Source organism: Centruroides vittatus, unplaced genomic scaffold (genome assembly GCF_030686945.1).
Source record: "Centruroides vittatus isolate TY-2023 unplaced genomic scaffold, ASM3068694v2 contig_628, whole genome shotgun sequence".
NCBI lineage: Eukaryota > Metazoa > Arthropoda > Arachnida > Scorpiones > Buthidae > Centruroides > Centruroides vittatus.
The window spans coordinates 5,239,085-5,263,550 of record NW_027122385.1 but is presented as its reverse complement, the minus strand read 5'-3'; the positions used below and the strand labels follow the sequence as shown (position 1 = coordinate 5,263,550).

General features: G+C 30.2%; 1 protein-coding gene across 1 annotated transcript in view; it reads left to right on the top strand.

Moving 5' to 3' along the window:
* LOC136979482 (uncharacterized) overlaps positions 1–24,466 on the top strand; it is a 120,900-nt gene that overhangs the window by 11,070 nt on the left and 85,364 nt on the right. Inside the window, exons 8-16 of the mRNA XM_067275489.1 lie at positions 1,165–1,214; positions 1,291–1,388; positions 1,457–1,547; positions 1,615–1,773; positions 9,066–9,325; positions 10,059–10,236; positions 23,552–23,649; positions 23,739–23,829; positions 23,895–24,053. Coding sequence (XP_067131590.1) covers positions 1,165–1,214; positions 1,291–1,388; positions 1,457–1,547; positions 1,615–1,773; positions 9,066–9,325; positions 10,059–10,236; positions 23,552–23,649; positions 23,739–23,829; positions 23,895–24,053 — 1,184 coding nt within the window. The remainder of the gene's footprint in view (positions 1–1,164; positions 1,215–1,290; positions 1,389–1,456; positions 1,548–1,614; positions 1,774–9,065; positions 9,326–10,058; positions 10,237–23,551; positions 23,650–23,738; positions 23,830–23,894; positions 24,054–24,466) is intronic.

Genomic DNA, 24,466 nt, shown 5'->3' with positions numbered 1-24,466 from the left:
TGAAACCGTGGTGCCGAAGCATAGGTGGCGTTCCTGCATTGTCACATAAATATATATATATACTACATGATATCAAAATACAAACTTTGTATTGTACCTGACATGAATTAAATGTCATCGCAAAAGCAAGTTTTTTTTTGGTTCAATTCATCATATCTGTCACTCGTCCAGTGGAAGGAAATGCAAACGAATGATTCCAAACTTCAAATAACTGGATGGAAAGTGAACTACAAATATTTTTATATAGGTCTATTCACGTTTACAAAAAGAAAGCCGGTTTCTGTGTTTTATAAATGATGTATCAAATATGTTTGCGGGCCAAACTTACACAAAAAATCAGTTTAAGCAGCATTAGTCAAGTTCAGGGGTCACCAAACTTTTTAACAGCGCGCCAGATAATTGAGAGAATCTGGAGCGTGTGCCGTATAACCATTTTGTTGAATACAGCACATTCAATACAAAAAGAATAAAAAAAACTAATATATTTATTTACGAATACACAAACATGATGGCTGCAGCAAGATGGTAATCGCTTTCCTCAAAAACTTCATTACAGGCACTCATACAAAAAGAGCCTTGATATACAAAGTAGCCGAATTTTTTTAACTGATTCATCTAAACATTATATTACTGTCAGATGCAAAAATCAAATTAGACCAAGTTTGGCATTTTTACTTACACTTTTTTTTATTTTTTTCGTAGTAAGTTTCTCTTCAATCTATGATATTTCCATATAAATAAATACATTTTAGCTAATTTGTGGCATAGTGAGGCAACGGTACCCAGTTAAACTGACCTCGCGGACCGTAGTTTCGTGATTCAGGTCTAGTTGATAAAACTATAGAAAACTGATAAATCTTGCCAGAATTATTATCTGTATAATGGGCTTTTACTTGAAGTTTTTAGAACTTTTTTCACCTATCTAATATTTAAAAGGTGCCAGTGTTTCACATAACCGTTATTTAAGTTCTCCCAGAATGCTTTTTCTAATTGAAAGATAGTCCATGGATTGCACTGTCTTACGTTATCACTCCCAATTCTACATTTATTCAATATTATTTTTCCACTGATTACGGTCGATTTTAGTTACTAAAGGTATTAAATAAATTATACAATTTATTGAAAATTCATAACTCTAAATCAATTATGTATGTATTTATTTAGATAATTTACAGAACATGAAAGAAACCGTCATACGTCTAGCAGTAATGCGGGTAATTTTTATTCATTATTAAATAATACTTTCCAGTAATTGAATTAATAAATTGGTGTCATTACAATTTTATGTAGTTGCCACCGCATGCAGAAGTTAATGAAAAGAATGAAATTACAAATAGTATTTCATTTAATGTATTGCAAATCATAATAGAAAAATTAAGGCATATCAAGTAAGTATGGCATTAAACTTTTTGGGAAATTTTAAAAAATACAATAAAAATAATTAATTAATTTATAGAATAAAAACTGTTCAACCCATTGAATCTATTTTTGGAAAAAAATTGGAAAATGGCACGTGGAATGGTTTAATAGGAAGAATTCACCGAAAGGTAACATGAAGAAGTAAAAGTGTGTAATTTCAAATAATTCTAATGTTAATTTTATATATTTCTAAAGGAAGTCGATATTGGTTTGCCATATGCATACATTACATATAATAGATCTCAAGCTGTGGAGTATCTAACCCCTCTAATTGCAGATAATGTGATATTTATAATTTCTTCACCAAAACAAGCTTCCAAACTTGTTACAATATTCAAACCATATTCAATTACTGTAAGTATAATTTTATAATAACTGATATTGAAAACGTAGATCAGTAAATAAAATTTATATGTGCTGAATGTGTAAGTAGATAAATTACCCAATTTGATAGAAACATACTGAGTTATTGTAATTGGATATTCTGTATTCAACGATAACTTGAGAATGATAATTAGCGTTTTAAATGCAACTAAATTTGTTTTCTTTTCAAGATATGTATAAGTCATTTTCGTAAATCAAACGGTACTAAATCACAACATTACGGAGCTTTTGGCGCTGGAAACAACAAATGCCTTTTTACACAAGACATTCGAGCTAGATAGAGAACAGAGATGCAAGAGATGGATTTTCCATCGAATAAGGTCCTTATCCTGGATTCATGAACAGTTTGTTTAACAGCTGACTGTAATGATCTGTGGGGAGGGGCAATGCGGTATTGTCTTTCTAGCCTACATTAATTGCTGCATGTTCTCGATAAACCAACGTTTAAAATATTTCCAGGAAGAAAACACACTGATGAAGACTGGACTCGTCTTTTGTTGTTGCAGTACCAAAAGTACCATAGTGGTAAGCTTTGGTATTCAACATTTTTAGAAAAAACTGCTCAAGATTTCATTATTCCAAATTTGGTTGCATTTAAATTTTTAACTAGCTATATTTAAACAGTGTAAAGTATGGATAAATGAGACTAATTTTTGCATGCAGAAAAATAATTAACACACCAATGCTAATTTAATTTGTGTACTATAAATTCTGTTTAAATTATAAATACCTTAGACAAGGATTAGCATAACTCTTATTCTTCAGACGTAAGTAACTATATTGTATACCAGAGGTCGCCAAACTTTTTGACCTCAAGGACCAGTAAATTCATAATTTAAATCCCGCGAACCACTAACAGGATTTTTTAAGTGTTAAATATATTTATAAAAAAAATTCTGATCTTAGAACACATAAAATGTACCTAGTTAACAAAATGAAACTATTAATTGTAACCAAATTATTAAAGCTATATAAATAAACCATAATAGAGTAAACAAAAACTGTAAAAAAAAAACAATTAAGAAATGGTTTAAGTATATCAAACTTTTAGCATTATACATTCCTAGTGTAATGGATGTTCCCGCTTGCTTGAAATAAGATTATGGATATTTGGATGCAATGTTGTTACTGCAAGACGGAGAACTGCATTTATTTCAAGCTGAGATCGCTACCGTGTTTTGATGGCTGTGGAGATGAAAAGGCCTTTTCACATAAATAAGTTGTGGAGAATGGAATCAGAATTTTTATTGCCTGTTCACTAAGAAAAGGGTATTCACTTTTTATGGAAAGCCAAAACTGAGATCTCGATAATGATGAATGAAATTTAAATTTGAGAGTTTCGTCAGACGATAGGTCGATGAGGCTTTCTTTTAGATGCATGCTTAAATTATTATCCTGAATTTTCGCTGCAAACGGATCTATTATCCATATATTACCATGTGCAGGATCTTCATTCTTTGGGTAATAACGAGCATAAGATTCTGTAAGTGATTCCAAGTGCTTTTTAACTAGGGTTACTACTTGCTGGTTAACATCATTCTCCTTCAGGTATTCATCAAAATTAGAAAACATTTGCAGATCGTCTTCAACCAACCGCGTTTGCCACAATATTTTCTTTTGAAACGCATCCATTTTACTTCATAGTGTGAACACGTCCTTAAATTGTCCTTGCAAAGATATGTTTAGTTCATTTAACAGGGAAAAAATATCTGCCAGGTATGCAAGCTTTGCTAGCCATTCATTGTAGGACAAGACTTTTTGCAATTTCGGATGATTTTGTTCCTGGAAAAATAATTTGACTTCTTTTCGCAAGGCGAATAGTCGGGACAGTATTTTGCCCCTCGACAGCCATCTCACCTCAACATAAAGAAGAAGATGAGTATACTCGGAACCTATTTCTTCACAAAGTGCCTCAAATATTCGAGAATTGAGTGCTTTGTGTCGAATTTCCTTTATAATTTCAATGACATTTGATAACACTTCGTGTAGTTCTGGAAACATTTTTTACGCTGCAAGTTGTTCTCGATGTATAATGCAGTATGTAGATAAAATGTCTGGGTGACCAACCTTCTTCACTTTTGCAAAAATTCCTGAAAGATGTCCAGTCATATTTGCGGCACCACCTGTGCATATCCCAATACATTTTTTCCAGTCAATTTCATGTTCCCGGAAATAACTATCAAGAGCTTCAAAAAACTCAGAGCTGGTTGTTCTACCCGGCAAATTAAGTGAACAAAGTAGTTCTTCATATAACTCCTTCATACTCAAACCTCACAAAACAAAGAAGAAGTGCTTTGTTTGTAATGTCCGTAGTTTCGTCTACGGACATTACAATGCAATACAAGCATTTCGTCTTGTATTGAATAAATTGTTGAATTTTTCACCATATTTATTATCTGATTTTCAATGTCTTCGGCCATATATTCTTCTCTTGATAGTATTAACAGACATAGAAATTATTTTCAATTTCTGAACAGCCTGCATTCCCAAAATCTGTTCACAGGCTTTTAGCATGCAAGGCTTAATTAATTCTTCTCCAATCGTGTACGGCTTTTTGAATTTCAAGATATGATTTGCCATGAGATAGGAAGCCTTTAGTAATGGTTTATCTTCCATGTCATTTTTCTTAAAACAGTAACTTGCTTTTGCATATTTTCATGCATTCTTTAAAATCTTCTAGCGGTTTTTTTGCTAAATCCGGGTGTTCTGAATTCAAGTGTCTTTCAAGTTTGGAAGGTTGTAATGCATCGTTAGATCAGCTTTCAGAACATACAATACAGAGAGGCCGTGGATCCAGCTCACTGTCAGGGTGTTCAATGAATCCAAATTTTAAGTAGTAGCAATGATATTTTCTTGATACTTTGCGTTTTTTCTTCTCTCCACCTCCCGTTCCAACGTCTTTTCTAACGGTGCCTGATGAAGACAGTGGAGAGTCTGATTTATTGATCAGTTCACGGTTAGGTGAAGTACTATTAGTGTTATTATTATCGTTCTCAATACTTTTTGAATTACTAAAGAAATGCAGAATATTCTTTTGCTTTTTTTCACTCATTATGGGTTTAACTTATTTGAATCTAAAATAAAAAAGAGAAGAAATTTAGAGAAGTCAAACTAATTTTATCCCAATAAATCTTCTATATATATAAAAACGAATGTCTGTTTGTGTGTGTGTTTGTCCTTCATGCATTACCACACTATTTATCCGATTGCCATGAAACTTTGGGAGGTTGTTTAATACACTCCCGCGAAGGTTTATGGCATATGTGAAGACCACCATTTCCCCCCTTCCAAAAATATCTTTATATATGGATTAAGGCTTTTATGTCCAACAGATGGCGCTAACTCTGACAACCTAAGTTTGCTTTCCTGTGAGGCATTATGCTTTTATGTGAGAATGGACTAAAGCAGATCATTTTCTATCTATCTATATAAATAAAATATAACGTTCGTTTGTTTCTACCAATTCCTTTGAAAATTTGAAACAACGTTGCATTCGAATACGCACGTGTTTTTATATAATATACATGTCGAAATTTCCCCCACTGGGGGGAGAGGGACAGGATTAAGGCTTACTGTAAAGAACTCGGCTTTTTATACTAATTTAGATGCGTTTTTGTTTGCGTTTTAATAGGGTACGTCAAGAGAATGTATATTAAAAAGGAATTTTTTGAAATTCTCCCCACAGGGGAAGTGTTATACATTTATAATAGATACATTTTGAGCGTGGCCGGGTCAGCTAGTATCAAATAAAAGAAAATATGCACATGGTTAAGATTTAAGATCATACCCCTTTTAAAAAACACCAATATTCAAAAGAAAATACACAAAAACTTCCTTAATAACCCAACTAATATATTAAATATATTTTATATTGAACTCAATACGTCCGTAAGCCCACCTTTAAATGCTTCAACTGATATACATATGCGACATACAGGAGAGTGAAACATTAGGTGCGAAACGAGACGACACAAAACATGTAGATAAAACAATGCAGCTACAGCAGTACGACTTATTTACCGTGGCGTTATTCTACGCGACAGAGATAGAAGACCGCTCATCCAATGGCCAGTGTGTACAGAATGCGACGAAAGTTTTTATAACTTTTCACGTATTGTTATGAATTGAATTATGTTTCAATGCATCTTAAAACATAACTTAACGTGATGAGTAAGTATATTTCACATTTTTCTGCGGACCAGCGAAATTTTCTCTCGGACCACCACTTTGGCTACCTGTATTGTATACTAAACGATTAAAAAGTATTTAAATGATACTGTATTAGCTGTTTTAAAATTATTATGTTAGTAGGATTAATATAGATTACGTTTTTCATGAATTTATTTTTAAAAATATTTAATAACTTAATGTATTTCGGAATTTCTGTTTGTTTTTTCATTTCATCCTGCGTGAAAGCTACAAAATTTTTATGAACAGTATTATTATAATTGCAGGTGTGGATTTGTATTGTTTCCTCAATTTTCGTCATAGGGTTTATAATACATTTCCAAGAAGATAGAAAAGTATGGACTATAGAAAAAATACTTTGGATTTTGTTTCAGGCTTTGACATCACAAGGTAAGTGCTTTAATACGAAACACAAACAGTTTTCGATTTGGACATAACGAGTTACTTAGACTCTATACGAAACGGAAATGCTAGAAAGTTAGAAAAGAAAATTCCCAGAAGAAGAAAATGTTATAATTTTTTCAGTTAATTTAAAAAGTTTTTTCTATTACAATTTATATGTAATAATATAAAAGACGTCATTTAAAATGTCGATACTATAGATTAAGCAGAAAACAGACAACATTAATTTTATAAGTATTTTTTAATGTTATGAAACCAAACGCAAAACTGTTAAAAGAGAGATACTGCTAGTTTGCGTAAAATTTGATTTCTTGGGTTGAAAACATAGACGTTATCGCATAAACGTATCGTCAACTAATTCGAGGTATGATAAAATTATGTTCGAAGGAGTAAGTTGCTCGAAAATCGGTGAACATATTGAATATTCAAATCACATCAGATAAGCTCAACAGTAGTTTTGTGGATAAAATCATTGACCACTACACATGTATTCGTACCAGACAAAAGTAGACTTTACTAGGTTTAATTGCCGTAACTACCGCTGTAATCAAAATCAGCTTTACATAGAAAGACGTGTATTTTTTACTTTCTACCATTTCAGACGTATATTAATTGCACTTAATTTACTTTGAATTAAGTTACATCAAATATTCTACATTTCTTTCACCAGTAAATAATAATGTAAAATATTTTATTTACTAATCACCAATTATTTGTGATAGTTATATTTGTTATAGAGGAATATTAATTTTTCAATAATTATAAATAGAATAGCAAGTATTAAGTTTTGATGAAATTTTCAACTTTAATTACATTTAGGAGCGAACATAAATAAATTCAATAAACCTACTACGAAGATTCTCATAGCTATTTGGATCCTGTCTATAACAATCTTGGTATCCGCGTATTCGGGAGTTTTATTCTCTTTCTTAACATATCCCATATATGAAGTAGTTCCAAGAAATTTTGAAGAAATGTCAATTGCTATACAAAATGGTGAATATTCCTGTGGAACGTTGCTGGATTCAGCTCTGGAAGACATTTTTATGGTAAACTTATATTTTAGCTTTTTACTTAAATCATTATCGTAAATATGAATGAAATTACTTGTAAGAACGTCTTTTTTAATGGAGCGAAGCTGTTATAAGTTCTAAGTCTTTAAGGAAACATAACATTTTTATTAAAGTTTAATAATCACGCTATATTATTCAATACAGATTAACTTTTTAACGAGATACATATTAAACTATATGAGCAGATAAGTAGATAGATTTATCTATGATGAACGAATTAGCACAGGTGAGTTGCAGAATAAAACTTTTGCCATACCAGAAATGATAAAGCATGCTGAGGAATAATCCTGAATCTCATACAACTGTGACTTTCAGCGCAGTTATGAAGTCGACATGTACAGTACAACAGAACCCAATAATTGATTTTTCAAAATGATATGAGCAGATTTTAATTTTAAATTTGTTTACGCTAGAAATTGGTACGATATATCTCTGAAACCGAAGCATGCTTTGAGAATTATTTATGGATTTGGGTATCCCTACCTCACACAGGATAACATGGTTCGTTTGATAAATATGAAATTCTAGATAAATATTGTTACACCATATCTATATTGAGTATATTTGGCATGCAAAAACTACGTTGTACATCCCAAAGTGAGGGCGCGTAAACGCTTAAGGAGGCGGAGAATCTTTCCATTTTCTTCATTTAATTATCATAACAATTTTCCATATTAAAATGTACGAGATTATTGATTTTGTGATTTATATAAGTATTCTTTACTGCTTACTTGTAGAAAAGTTAATTTTTTTTCCTGTTTCATATTTTTCTTATAAGCGGTATTGACGCAGAATACAAGCTATAAACTGGATACAATTCAAAAAAGTGTGTATCCCTATCGTATAACATAAATATAAAAGATATTGAATAATATATTTTACCTTGCCTGCTTTTTTATTATCACTTAGTCAATTGTATGAAATTCTGCGTAAAATTCCATATAATAAATTACATAAATAGACGATTTCAATTGTAGTATATTTATATATCCTGCATCCATTGATATCTGATTTTCTGTGTCAATTTAAAAAATATTATCTCTTCTCTTAATACAGATTGCCGATTAATGGCCTGTACTAATGATAACAACCGACAAATAGTATTATGTAAAGTATGTAAATGACCAACAATTACTGTCCTCCAATGTCTGAAGAGTAAGTCACGGGTTCACGCACGTGACTTACTCTTCAGACATTGGACACATAAGTGACTAAATTTTCTTCGCGTATCTGACACTTGAATAGGAGCAGATTTTCCACAGAATGTCTACTCGAGAGACATTTCAGCTTTGATAATCGTCCACCTGTTAGCATTTACTTAAACCCAAACCAAACAACAATTACTAACATTTTTGGTTACACTAACACTTTCATTCATATTGTAATATTTACATAATATTTTCATTAATGAGAGAAATCTTTTAAGTACTTTTTAACGTTCTACGTTATACTCCTGTAAACATTTCAGAACTATAGACTAATACGCGTTATATACAATTTTCACACATTTATAAATGCATCTTTTTTACTCTTATTGGTTATATACAAATTTTACACATTAATTGTCACAAACATGTTTACCTGCTTTTTATGTTTCAGGATGGAAAGACAAGAATTATTAAAGTATTAGGAGATTACATTAAGAAACATCCTGAAAACAGTTTTGATTCTCTAGATGAAGCGATGCGACGTGTATTAAGTGAAAAATACGCCTTTCTTGGTCCATCAGTTCCAATAGACTTTATAAGAAAACAAATTGGGGAAGACAAGTTTTTGATTTCTAATGATTTTCTATCAACTCATTACTTCGGAACACCCGTGAGAAAAAGATTTGAATTCAAGAATAAATTTAACAAAATGTAAGTACAATGATATTACGTTTCCTTTGTAATCGATCAAAAAATGTGAAATAAAATACTTTATTTCTCTGAAATTAGTTCGGAATTATACTTTCGTGTAGTTATTTTATTATTTTTATGTAGAAATCTCTAATTTTTCATTACAAAAAAGTTATTAAATTAATAAATGGATCAAATTGTAGTTCGCCATAAAAACCTCAAAAATATTTGAATTGGTAATGGAAAAAATTTACATCGTAAATTAAGCAACAATCTTTTTTTTCTCTCAAAATATATAAAATAGATGCAATTGTAGATACACAGTTTTTAATGCAAAAAAAGTGCAGGAAATAACAGAAAAGTCATTTTGTCATATACATAAATTTTCAATCACGTACTGTACTGTACTTATTTCTGTTCTCCCCTTTATACATTTTTATATACAACTAATAGCATATTTTAAATGTGTCTGTAAATTATTCAAAATGAGAGTAAACGACAAGACATTACTTTAGATCTGTCTTTTGAAATGTTTACAAAATTTAGAAATTTGATCTATCGTAAATTGGATAGATCAAATTTCTGATCTGATAAAAATAAATCAAATCGTACGGTGTATTATATTAACTGCTATTTTTTCAATTTAGTTAATTATAAGTACTACTATTTTGAAGTAATTCGATGTTTTCATAATATCTTGCTTCTTCGTTGATTTATTAAAAAAGATTTTCTTTAATTGACTATACTTTTTCAGGATAAGAAGAATGGTTGATACTGGAGTTTTTATGAAAATTAAAAAAGACGCTTGGATTTCTTCAAAAGTCTCTTTAAAAGATCCCACACAACCACTTTTAGTGGAAGACATGATGAGTATGTTCATCTTACTTGGAATTGGTTACGCAATTGCAATTATTTCTTTGGTACTGGAATTAGTAATTAAGCACTTTGCAAAATTATTCAAAGTTAATTCGAAACGTAGCATTATTTTATTTAAACAATTCCGAGTTTACAAGTAATGTCACATCAGTGCTAATCTCAATTGAAATATATATATATATATATCAATCACTGTCATGTTTATTTTGATTAACGTAAAATATTCTCATTACTTATAATAAGTTATAAAAAATATATTTTTGTTAATGTTAATAAAACTTTTATAGTCTCAATCACATCAGTAAATTTTTCAAATCCCATAGACAATGCTGTAACACAAAAAGTTCAAATTAAATATTATATTGCCATATTCTTCATGTGTAAGTTACTGATTTATTTATAAGTAGCTCGTATGGATCCAAAAACGCAAATTTCTTGATGAAATATAATCTACATTAAAAGAATACTTAAAAAGGACTTTCTAATTTCATCAGGCTTTTTTGCTATGCTGACCATATATCAAACTTGGAAAAAAATTCTTTTCCTGTAACACAAAGATAATATATCACTTATCACACTTCCTACTGACGTAGTTCAATGTTTTAATAAACACCATTAATTTATTTTGATTTTTCAAATTTGCATAATGATATCTAAACTTAACATCAGTGTTGTATAATGATACATCTACCAGCAAATATATATTTTTCCTTTAAAAAATAAGCGAAATGATTATAAGAAAAATGTATATTTTATTACATTAAGTAATAAGCTAGCAAAATAAATTGGAGCAACTATAAAATAAAGTATTTTATTGGTTGCAGAAAGATAGATTTCCTGAAATATTCTCTGACACAGCATAGATATGTCTAATTTAAGCTCAGTAGCACCAAAGACTGTAGTATCTTTGGTACCACTGAGCGTTATTCACGAATTCAGCTGTCGTTGTAGCAGAGTTACAACATAACAACATCGTCAACATAAAAAGAAATAGCCGCAAAAATCAGCTTACGAAATAAGAAAAACTCAAACTACATTTTCAAAAGAATGTATAATGTTAAATACAGTAGTTACGAAAACTTTTAAACGATCACGTATCGCTGTGAATAATTTTATGCGATTAAACATTGTTTATTGTGTTAAAAATGTCGTGAAAGTTTTGCAAAATTGTCTGCTCGTTAAAAATTGGGTTGTGTATATTTGAAACGGTTCATCTCTACCAGTAAATTTCAAAATTTTGCACAGACCCGGATTTCTATCTTGATCCCATCCGACATTTGTATTAAGCCTACATTATCACAGTGTACTGTATATAATTTATTATAAGAAATGAAAATAAAACTTATTATTAATAATTTGGAACAGAAATAATAAAAATACAATAATAAAACATGAGTTTATCTATTTATAAATACAGAAAATATTATTAATTGTATTTGAGTAAATAAAATCTGTGTTTTTGTTACATTTCAAGAAAAGTCAACTTGTAATTTTAAATGAGTATTTTGTTAAAAATACTAATGTAAAAAATCATAAGGTAGACATTTTTTTAATTAGTTAATTCGTTTATTTATTTGGATGTAGTAACATATAACATAGTATAGTGAAATTATTAAAAGACTTATTTTCATAAAGTATTTTTAGATTAATTAATACTCTCAGCTGTTATGCTTTGTTTAATTCTGTTTCAATACGTCACATAAACGAAAAAAATCACTCTAATGTCGGGATTTCCAATAAAAACGACATCAACAGCGTCATTATAAGTTAAAATTTTCCAGCGCAATACATCTCTTGACCCTCCACACTACATGTGATTTTGTACTATTCTCTCTACAAAATTTAAAAAATTAGTGCAAACAATTTTTTTAATTTATTCATTAAATAACCTAAAAAATTTTTTATGAATGTATATTTTAACTCGACTGCAATTTAAAAAAAAAATGTAGACGTATGTCCCACTGTCTGTAATGACAGATTCATTAATAAGAAAATCTGGCAAACAGTGGCGTAACATTTCTAGTTGCTATTATGTTTAAAAAGTTACTTGCTTTATTTATTATAACTACGAATTTACGAGTGTGGTGTCACCTGTTATAAGATTTCATTATAAAAATAATTTTATGTTACTAATTATTATAAAATGAATTAACGCTTAATTTTCAGGTAGGAATGAGTTTTATTCGTATTTACAATGTTTTAAATAAGTACAATTTTCAATAATAAGATTACATCCATTTAGATGGTATTGTAATAGTGTAATAAAACGAATATTCAAGGTAAACATGATTTTAGGAAGAATACCTCGTGGCACAGTAAAGGAAAGTGAAATCTCAGAAATAATCACATTCTTTACTTTCTTTCGTATTCGACGATATTTGACGTATTCTATAACCCAACAAAACAGAGTCCACTGGCGTAAAGTTATTTAAATGGTTAAAGAGTTACTTTTCTAGACCTGCAACATATAATCTGCCGGTGGATCTACAATGTCAAGGCAAAATAAACTTATAGTCGAAGTAGACGAGTGGCAACATAAATTCGCAGCGATACGACAATTCATTTAAAGCCAGACAGTAGCAAATGGTATATTTTGAGGGGATTGTTTAAAATGTTTCAGTATGTAATAAAAAATTTATTATTTTTTCGGAAATTTATATATTACGTGGTACGATATAGACTTACCGTTTGTTTAACTCGGATACACTTTATTATTCATTTTGTTTTGCTTTCTCGGTACAAAGTTACCGACAGGTGAAAACTACGAGGACTTTCTTAATGCCCTTATACATCATAAATTTAGTCATGCCTAAAATAATGTTGGCAGAAGTTGAAAAATAAAGCATTACTCCTGCCATATTACCCATAAAATTATTTTAAGACCATTACTTAAATTGAGTGTACTTAAAAGCAGATTTTAAACGCGAAAAAGTGTACGTCGGACGTTCAGCGCCGCCTTCCTTTAAGCCTAGAAGTTTAAGAAGTCAATGGAATCATGCTCGACATTCCAAACACCATTGTCAAACTTCTAGGCTTACAGGAAATCGGCGCTGAACGTACGACGTACACTTTTTCGCGTTTAAAACTTCGGCCTTAACCTCGCTAATAGTTTTAAGTAATAACTTGGCGTTGTTGTGAGAAAATCAACCGGCACGGATTAAAGTGATTTTACATACAACTGTATTATACATCATCTATACTACGTAGACGGATTACAATTTACGACATTAAACTCACTAAATAATATTAAATTACATATTTTTCTGAACGATTCAGCTTATATATAAATATAATGATAGTAATATACTTGAATATTATTACAAATATTATACTAATTAATTAAATTTAATAAGTTACATTGTCATATATAAAAGTATAACGTATGAAACATTTTTTAAACTTAAATGTCACTTTTATTTCTTTTATATAAGTTTATAACACCTTCTTAAAGCTTTATAATTTTATAACGTTAACTTTCGTGCCTAATAACGCATGAAAAAACTGAAAAACCAACACTAGATATAAATTTTGTTTACTTTTAATTGCAGTGTGCTGCATGATAATACATCAAAGTCATAGTTTCATTAAAGTAATTATCTTTTTTAAATATTTGTGCAGCATATTGCAGTATATGAAACTTGACACAGCAAGAGTAGAAATATATCAAGTGATATATTGAGAGATTCAGACGGTCATGGTCATGCATAATGGAATATTTCAACTCATTTTCTCAATGTCATTTCTTTATTTCATAACAGTACAAGGTAAGAATTATACAAATTTATATACTAAATATTTTTATACTTTCACTTTCATAGCAGATACTTACATAAAAATATTATTGAATACTTTTACCGTTATTTCTTTATTTCAAATGTTGCGATATTTTGTATTTCATAGGAAAATTAGAGAATCGTAATTTATAGTGAAAGATAGATTATAATTTTTTAATTTAATAGTTACTTTATGTTATTGATCAATATGAAATGAAAATTTTAATTATTTTGATCTTAGTTTAGTTATTAAACTTGAAAGTAATAAATCTCATACGAATAGGTTTCTTCACGTATATTTCTGTAATGTTTTACAATTGGCCAACTTTTGCGTTGCAGCAGCGTGTTGGAAAGCGAAACTTGAGTACCATTGCCCTAGACAAAAAAAAAAAAAAATACAGTACTTAATAAAGTTGCTGCCATATCTAGATTTAAAACCAGTTCATATTTTAAAACTAGTTCATATTTAAAACTAGAACCTAAAACAGGTTCTAGTTTTAAATATGAACTGGTTTATGTATTTTAAACTACAATATCTAAGAAAATGAAATATAAATAGCTAGGATTTGGTCGTATTTTCCATTTAAAATATGCTCTCCATCTGAAATTAGTACTGTAGTGTAGTGCATGATGTACAGTACACTACAGTACACTACAAAAGTATGATGTACAGTACAAGGTTCCTGTACATCATACTTTTCCGTTAGCAATGGAGTTGTGCAGTTATCTATTAACCTGTTTCAGGAGAAACATTTTGAATTAAAATATCATGACTCCCGGTTTGAAACCAACATTTCTCTACAGATAGCCGGGGCCTCCTGCCAGTACAATTTTCATACGTGGTCTTGAGTTTAATCTATTTAACTCACTTCTCGAGTTTAAGGAAAGACGACAGATACACGAACGACAGAAAAAATTTATAGATGCACAATATTTTCAAGTTCTATCTCAAATAATACTTCTAAAAAATGATAAAGGATGATCTAATTAACATGAATACATAACGAAGTCTTTCATAGTTTTATGTGTTTTTACTTTTTTAAATATACGCATAAGCAAGCAAATAATCAAAGATATCACAGATATTAGCGAGGTTGAGGCCGAAGTTTTAAACGCGAAAACGTGTACGTCAGACGTTCAGCGCTGCTTTCCTGTAAGCCTGGAAGTTTGACAACGGCGTTTGGAAAGTCAGTGGAATCACACTCGACATTCCAAGTACCATTGTCAAATTCCTAGGCTTACAGAAAGGCGGAGCTGAACGTCCGACGTACACGTTTTCGCGTTTAACACTTCGGCCTCAAACTCGCTATTGCTTCCATCTTTAATGGCATGCTCATTTACATATTTAACCGGATGGCGTATAAACAAATCCAAAACTTGAAACTTTGTTGCATACGTCCTATATATTCGTTTGATGGTAAGAACCAATCAATACAATGAAAACACATCATTTCCGATGAGATTTAGAAACGAGCACCTTTTCTCAAATGGTGTAATTATGATAAAAGGCAAAAAATTTATTTTTCCATTTGTTATGATTAAACTCAAATTATCTATAAAACCTTTTCAACATATACTTGATTTCAACTTAAATAAGAAAAAAAAACTATTATTAGCACTAAGGCCGAGACTCTACTAGCGTAAAAACCGTTGCCGTTAATAATTTCAATCACATGACCTATTTGCATTTGCGCTTGGATTGCAGTGGAGGTCTCTATTCACTAGTGCAGTTTTTACTTTTAGGGAACTATCAAGTTACTTTTGTTGTGTACACAATATATCTATGTAAAGACAATGATTATATTCTACGAGTTTTTTCTGTACTATAATTGCAAATGTAGTAAAAGTAATAACTTACTTTCATATAATTACTTTCATTATCGTATTATTAAGATAATATATAGCGCTTATAAACTTAGCTTCTTTATTATATATTCATATAAATTGAAGGATTTTCCTTTGGCTGTCTATATCACGTGTGTTAGGTATCCATTATTATAATCGGGATACCTCTTGTCGTAGATACATGAATACTTTCTGATGTTTTCGATGAATCTTTCCAGCTCTATTTTAGATCTTTTTGAAGTAGCCACGAGAGAACATACACAAAAGTTCGTTTTCCGCTATTTTCGCACCATATCAGAATAACCTAGATTCCACTCACTTCTAATTGATGGATGGTCCCGTTTAACGAAAGTATTCGCGTCAAAATTTGAACACTGCTCAATTCGCTTTACGCTGGTTTTACGATCTGCTTCGGCGTAAAATATCATGATTACGTGAGTAAAAGTTTTTACGGCGAGGATTTTACGCTCCTTTTTACGCTAGTGGAGTCTTGGCCTAACTAATAATTAAAACCGTAAAGTTTTTCGTTTTGAAACATTTTAAAGTATTTATTCGTTATTATTTCTGTACTTCTCTTTTGCTATCCTTCAACCAACTTTTAAATTTCTTATCCTTTTGAAGTAGTTTTATTTGGGGACCAATAAATATGTGCCCTCCTTGATTTTCTCTAAGATAATTCTGGAAAATCACTGACACACATATATAAATGAATCGTCATTCCTATCAAAAGGCTTTACAATCTGAGTACGAATTTAATCTGTAAAGGAGGAATAATGACTTTATCTGACACGACAAGCAGCTAGTTCACTTCATTTTTCTGGCCTGAAATAAATGCTGATTAATAAGGCCAGTCTTGATTGTAATAATTTACTCTCACACGACTGTCCCATTCCCAGAGACCAAAATATTGAATAGTTCTGTTCTATTGTAATAAAAATAGATATAGTTAAAATCACAACACATGCCACTCATGATCTTGTACTGTACAATGTATGTCTAACATGGTGTTTTATGGTTGCATAGAATTTTTTAGTTTGAGTTGCATATCCCAGGAAACTAATGGCAGCAGGTTTGCCGTTGTGAAAACACAGCGCTCAAACTGACGTTCGATCAATTTGATTCTGTAAACAAGCGCCATTCATTATGACTGTGCGATGCCCAAGCTGCCCAAATACCATTCACATTTTTACAGATAGTTAGATCACCTTCTTCAGAATAAAACTGAGCAAAGCATTGTTGCCAAAAAAGAACTTATCTCTTATTTTCAATGTTAGTTTTATGTACAGCATCTCAAAATTATGTTAAATTACTTGCTTAATTACGTGTCCGTTACAAAAGTTTCTAATTTTTGTAAAACAGTGTTATTACAGCTTAATTTAGTTGAACAAAATCATGTTTCTTCACACACACAAACGTCCATACATACAGAAACCTTCCAAGTCATTTGCATCGTTCGACGTTTCGCATTAACACGACCAAAAAATATAAAAATCACGGAATATCATTTTTGAGCGATTGCCGTAATTTTCCTCTTTTACATACAACTATTATCAAAAAATTCAATTTCACTTAGGATACTCTTCTCATCTAATAAGAACTTTTGAAACGTAGAGATAATTTCCTATTTATATTTATTTATTATTGCTCATTCTCAATATAAGTATGTAAAATGGCATTGTTATAGCAATTTTATGTGGTTAAACCATACTATCGATGATCGTGTCTCTTTTATGTCAATAAAAATAGTAGGAAATGTTTCTATTATTTTACAAACATTAACAATGTGTTTTTTTCGAATCTGTACTTTCTTTTTGAATGTTTTTGTTAATATTATATAAATAACATACACAATAACATAAAACTAAAACACGAAATGTTTAGTTGAAGTCAAATTTAAATTTTTTGCCATCATAGATTCAGTGCCGTAACTAGGGCGGTGCCAGCCGTGCTCAGGCAGAGGGCGTAGACCCTGGGGGGCGCAGAAATGACCCGGACCAAGTTTTGGGTCATAGTTTTGGGGCTTAGTTACAGATGCTCGCACCGGGCGCATAAAAGGCTAGTTACAGCGCTGCATAGAATATCGTAGCGCCGTGTCGTTCTTATAATAGCGGTTGAAAAGTATAATATTTGTATTAAGATACTTTAATATACACTTCTCTTAAATGGTAATTTTATCATTATGTTGGTTATTTTTGTTTTGCAGAATAATTCACAGCAGCATCATATTCCACTAGTGACTTAAGCCATCTCACTTGTATCAAATTTCTTTATTTTAAGTTTTCACTGTTTTCACCATACAAAGAAGATTTTATACCATGTTTCATTGAAATGGACTTGTCTCTTTTCGCTCTTTCGACATCAAATTACCTTACATACTCGTCATTGGAATGCTTTTTCTATCTTTTTGTATAGTATAAAATACTTGTAAAGATAAATCATAGTATTAGATAATTAACTATAAATTTAATTATGTAATTGTTTGTCTCCAAGTTTTACCTTCTGGAAAATCTTCCACGGGTGCCCAAGCCTGTTAGTACAGAGTTTCAGGTTACGCACAATAACTATCAAAAATTTCGTAAGTGTAACAAAGAAGAAATATTTTTTTGCTAAAAACAGAGGTTATAATTATAGTTATTGTGTGGCTGAAAAACGAAAATGTACCAGATCACATATTTTACTCAAGTATGATATCTAAATGAAATGTTGAAGCAGATGTTATCATTCAATAAGCTATCATGACCTTTGATATTTGATGCATTTTAATAGAGAGAGCAAAAAAAATGTTTTTATACCATATATTTTAATAAATTTTGGCATTAATAAGTACTTCATAAACAACTTACATGTAAGGATTGCATGTTCATTTATGACTACACGTTCCATTTAATGCGTAGGCCTAATCCAAATTTTATTTAGTCTGTATTTCATTACTTGATAATATAGTGGAGTACAAATTTTTTAAAATTCATTATTACGTTTAGCTAGCATTTTGAAGAAGTATATATGTAAACTTTAATCAACTCACTCAAAAAGTCACTATATAAGTAAAATAAGGAAATTTGTTTTATCCATAAAAAAAAATAAGATGTGAAAAATTTCAATGTGGATTTACTTATTTTTCTTCCCTCGATGGAGAAAATTTTTTTACAGGATGTCATTTCATTTTTGTTCCTTTGCATATTTTATTATAACTACAATTTCAATTGCATCAAAAACCAAAGTTTAGTCCTAAGTAAACCAATTTTCATATTTATTTTCTCTCGATATAACTGAAACTATCAAATAATAATACAATAATTTATTCTAAAGATTATTCACCCACGGGTATGAGGTGGGTCATCCAATGTCAACTTAAAAAATATATACTAGTTAAAATAAAATAAACAGTTTTAATTAAGATTTAATTAGGAACAGCCAGGAAACTTATCGTAGGTTTCCTGGCTGTTACTGTTATTGGAAGTCTTTATCAGAATAAAGAATTAAAGGCGTACAGCAAATATACCAAGTGGATGTTTCGTTTGTTATTTTGAAAGAATAAGGAAACGCAAAATATGTGCAATCTATCAATGGTTTCCGGGTGATTTTTCTGTTGTAAACTGAGTCCTATTTACGTGTCGGAAATGCGAGAAAACCTTGAGAAACTTCACATTGGCAGTCGTTCCTGATGCTCATCTGTCAACTTGCGAGAGGTGGGCTTCTATATAAAAATACAAGAAGTAATAAAATTTTTATTTATATTTAGATTTTATACAAATTATTCATAAGAAAATCGTTAATGATTATTTTATAAGGTTGAGTGAAATGTGGCTTATAGAACCTTTATCACGCAAAATTAATTTTTACATATTTTGAAAAGTATATAACGTTGGAAACAGTTATACAATTCATTATATTACTTCTACACAAAAATTGAATATTTGTTATTTTAATAGAGTTTTCAAATAACTAAACGACTATTTTTTGTCATTGATTATTGAAACAAAAGGAAACATTTCGAAAATAAACAATTTACTTATCTACTTACAAAAAGAAAAACTGATTTGTAAAATGAATTTCATTAAGAATCGATAATATTTAATTCACTAAATAAAATTTTTCCTTAATTATTTCTGTAAGCCGTTATAATATCAATAATTTTAAATAAATTTCTATTTATTAATATGATACGTTTTGACGTACGAATTATTAATTGTTTAGTTACGAAACAATTAATAATAAAAAGAGGACTGATTATGCTACGTCACACTTTTAACGTATGACATCATATACGTCTACATTTATGCTCCTAGAATGTTACATTTAACTACAAAACGATAAACTACAAAATACAGTTATGTTTAGATTTGACAATGAATGCATTCATTCATAATCTGATTTTCTTGTTTATAACATTTTTTCTCTTAAACAATGAAAGTGGAAAGTAATTATGTGAAAATTTCATTAACCCTTTCAAATGCAAGCATTTGTGACTAATTCCGTGATTTATCTCCTGCAATTAATTTAACTTCAGAAATTAAAAAAAAAAACTATAGAAAAAGTTAAAATTAATCGAAATTTACGTTTATATGCAAAAACAATTGGTTCCTTGCAGCTTTATTTATCATTTTACAAGGCGCGAAATTTCACACCTGGAGTCTACATTGTTTAGTCTGGATAACCTTGAGAACGGCTGGTTGCAGCATTCCCGGGTCGGTTATATGTACTGTACGCCTCAGGGGAGGACCGGTATAAAGCAGAAATTTATCTAGTTTACTGCGTCTATCCAAATCTAACACATAATTTTCGATTTTTATGCTATTAATATACCGGGATTTGTAAAAGAGTATATATAAAAAATTCTACTGCATAAAAAACAAAAAAATCCTGCTGATGTCATAGAGAATCTCGAATAGCGTTAAAAACAACTTTTACCGATGTCAAATCGTTCCAATAGGAGTTTAACATCATTTGATGAATTTGAATAAAAAAAAAATCCCTTAAAGAACAATAGTGCAATTAATTAGCTAACTAAAACGTATAATTGTTAAAGTAGCATAAAATTAAATACTATGATATAAAGCAGAAAGTTATTGCATTGCACTTTTCAAGCTGAATTTAATATTAGGTTGTTGCAGCTGCGACTAAGGAATATGAAAGAAATTTTCGAAATTTCAATTTTCAGTATGAAAATGAATTTTGTACAACCTATTCTCATTTCTCTTTTACGTAAGGACAGAATTGAAAAGTAATATGATTCTTTGATTGGTAGGCCGGCGACTAACAGAGTGGTAGTTTTATAGCATATATCTTGTTAACACTAGAAGGAGTAGAAATTTTTCATATTTTCGTGAACCTTTGTTAACGAAATTTTCGTTGCTTGTTTTATACAAAATAAACAATTATGTTATCAAATCCGGGGAAAGTCATGGCCTCCGACATTTATACAACTAATAAAGGCAACTAATTTAGCAACGAAACTAATTAGATAAATTACACTAAAGAGGAAGCTTACTTTATTTATAGTTGCAACTCACACAAATAACTTTTTTCATGCTACTTGTGCATATAACTCGCCGAGTACATAACAATTTCTTTTTTACATTCGTTTCAGTATAAATGTTTTTTTTTCTTTGTTCTGCATCTGTTGTCATGATGGAAGAGTGCAGAAGCCGGCACCTGATAGGACAGGATTCTGTACTCTTTTCGCAGTTGTTCAGCTAACTGAAAAATGAAGTACCACCTAGTCATTTTAATCCTGTGGTACAGTACATTATCTATACATAAATAGCCGAAAAATGAAACACGTAGGAAACACGTATCGGTAATCTCGAAAAAATATTCAACGAATAAGCGAGTCATTTGATCCACCACTTCACTACCGAACTTTGTGGAACTGTGGAAGTGTCTCAGTTTTTTTTTTTTTTTTTTTTTTTTATTATGGAAGAATCAATGCAAATAAAAAGATGTAATGTACTGAAAATTGTCACATTCCTCTGAGGCTTTCAAGCATAGATTTTAGTCCAAAGACCGAAGCGAGAAAAACGTGTTGTCAAAAAGCGGCAATGACTTATTTAAAATTAATTGGGAACGGTCCTGTCATTGAAACCAAAAGAAAAAATAGAATGTGTAACATTGTCAAAAAAGTTAAATATTCTATATTGTTATTTTTTTGAATTGCAATTGTTGCATATAACAATCGCAGGAGTGAAGCGCTTTCATCTGAGAGAGAATTTATTGCAGGTGGTAGTGAGGTATTATTCTTTGTAAAATTTCTCTGTAAATAAGATTTGCAAACCACTGTGGACATCTCTTTAAAACATATTATTTGAAAACAATTATAAAACATTTTTTTCGTATGTAGTTATTCATATAACACAACTCACGATGTAAGTGCTCTTTTATTTAAGAATAATGTTTATGATTGGAAATAAGGATATACACTTTCAGTAGATTCTTTAATAATGTATAAACAAATGATATAAACAATTTATTTCAATTCATTTATTTTTCATGGTTTCCAAAATTATTAAAAATACCTTCAGTAAAATCATTCCTAAATACACCATAGAAAATAACCGTAAAAAGTTTAATTAATAATTTAAATAAAACATAAAAGTTTATTATTTTTTAGAAATGAAAATAGTAATTTCTCTAAAAAAATTCTTATTGGTGCGACTGCAGCAATTTTTCAATACTGCATATATTGAATGTCTGTGAGAAGTATAAACAAATCATTTGAAATAGTTCAAATAATCTACCAAAGTGTAACTCAAGACTTTGAAGTAAACTTAAATGAACTGTCAAAAAAAATTTTATAAACTGTAAAATTTTGTAATTAAAATTGTGAGGGAAGATGCAATTATTAAATAATCAATCAAATTTAAAAACTTTTGAAAAAATAAATGTGGGGTTTGGACGACTAACATTCCTAACCGTTAAGATAATAAATTAACGAGGGAGTGGAGTAAGGGAATAAGCGTGGGTGACAGCAAGACCAAGACGATAGTTGGTGACGGCGCGAAACAAAGAAAGGACGAAAGATGTTACGAAGAAGATTATCGTTCTATCAAGACGGTTGCAAGACGCTGGAAGACTGTTGTCAATTCTGGTTCTCTCTATTTCGATCTCAATTACTATTCCTACATAAATATAGATGTAAAATTCTCGGGTCATTGTTTACAAGATGTATATTCAAATTAGCAAGCTACAATTGGCATATAGATCTTGGAGCAGGCTGCCTACCCTTTATGGTAGTAATAATCAGTTTTTTTGTTCGTTAAGTTATGGCAACGCAACACTTGGCCGATTTGCATAGAGCTGATGCTTTCCGGAAGGTCTTTCTAAAAATAACTGGCCTCTATTCAGATGTTATATACGTAGAGAAAACCTGGAAAGTTCCATGTGGCCAACCTGACTTGGCGAGGCCCGAACCCACGACCAAACTCCCTGTTTTCAAAAAACGGAATCGCCTGGCCACCGGTAGGCCGATAAAAGATCTGTAATAATATGTAACATAACAAGTTCAAACTAATATAACTGAGATAAACTACATCAAATAACATTATTACGAATTATCTTTTATCTTTTCAATCTGTATTTTAAAATGTTTTAATTACTTAATTATTTTTTATACAGACAATTTACAGAATGCGAATGCGTCGATTTTACGTGTATCGACGGTACCGGTAAATTATTTATTTATTTTTATTTTTAATATGTTAATTTTAATATGTTATTCAATTATTGTATTATTTTTACTTTATCATTAATATAGTTTCCTCCTCATACAAGAATAAATGAGAAAAATGAAATCACCAATAGCATTGCATTCAACATGCTTCAAGTTATAATACAGAAATTGAAAAACATCAAGTCAGTATAAAATCGAATTTCTTTGAAAGTTTTAAAAAAATGAAATTAAATTATTTATTATATAAAGAAAAGATTAAATTTTATTTTAGAATAAAGACTATCCAACCCCTTGAATCTATTTGGGGAACTAAATCTAAGAATGGAACTTGGAGTGGTTTAATAGGACGAGTACAAAGAAAGGTAAAATGAAGTTGCAATGAATAATTTAAAAAACATTAAAAGTAAATTTTATTGTTTTTTAAAAGGAAGCTGATATTGGTCTCCCATATGCATATATCATATATGAGAGAATACAAGATGTGGACTTTCTTATTCCTCTATTTGCCTATAATATGATATTTGTAGTTTCTTCTCCAAAAGAAGCTTCAAAACTTACAACAATAATCCAACCTTTTGCTCCTAACGTAAGTATAGTATTTGAGCACGTTTTGTATAAAGATTTTTAAGTAAATAAAGTAAATATGAGCGTACTTTCTCACTTAAAATACTAGAATGCTGTATGGGAAAACAACTTGAATAAAAATCGTTTCATTTGTTACAAAATTTTGAAGTTTGTTACACTACAATATCGGTGTCAACCATAATTTATTTTACATTGGTTAACTGAGTCATGGGTTATAAATTTGTTCCCAGAGTAACCTAGTGTTTAAACCATCTAAGACTGATAATCTGCAGCAAATTTACCCCTCATTAATGCTCTCTGGATTTCTATGTGATTTCTTCACATATCTACTGCCTAAATACGAGTATGAGCCACTATGCTGTAGGAAGTTATTCCTGGAAGCACTCCTTTAAAAGATGTCTTAAATGTTGCATT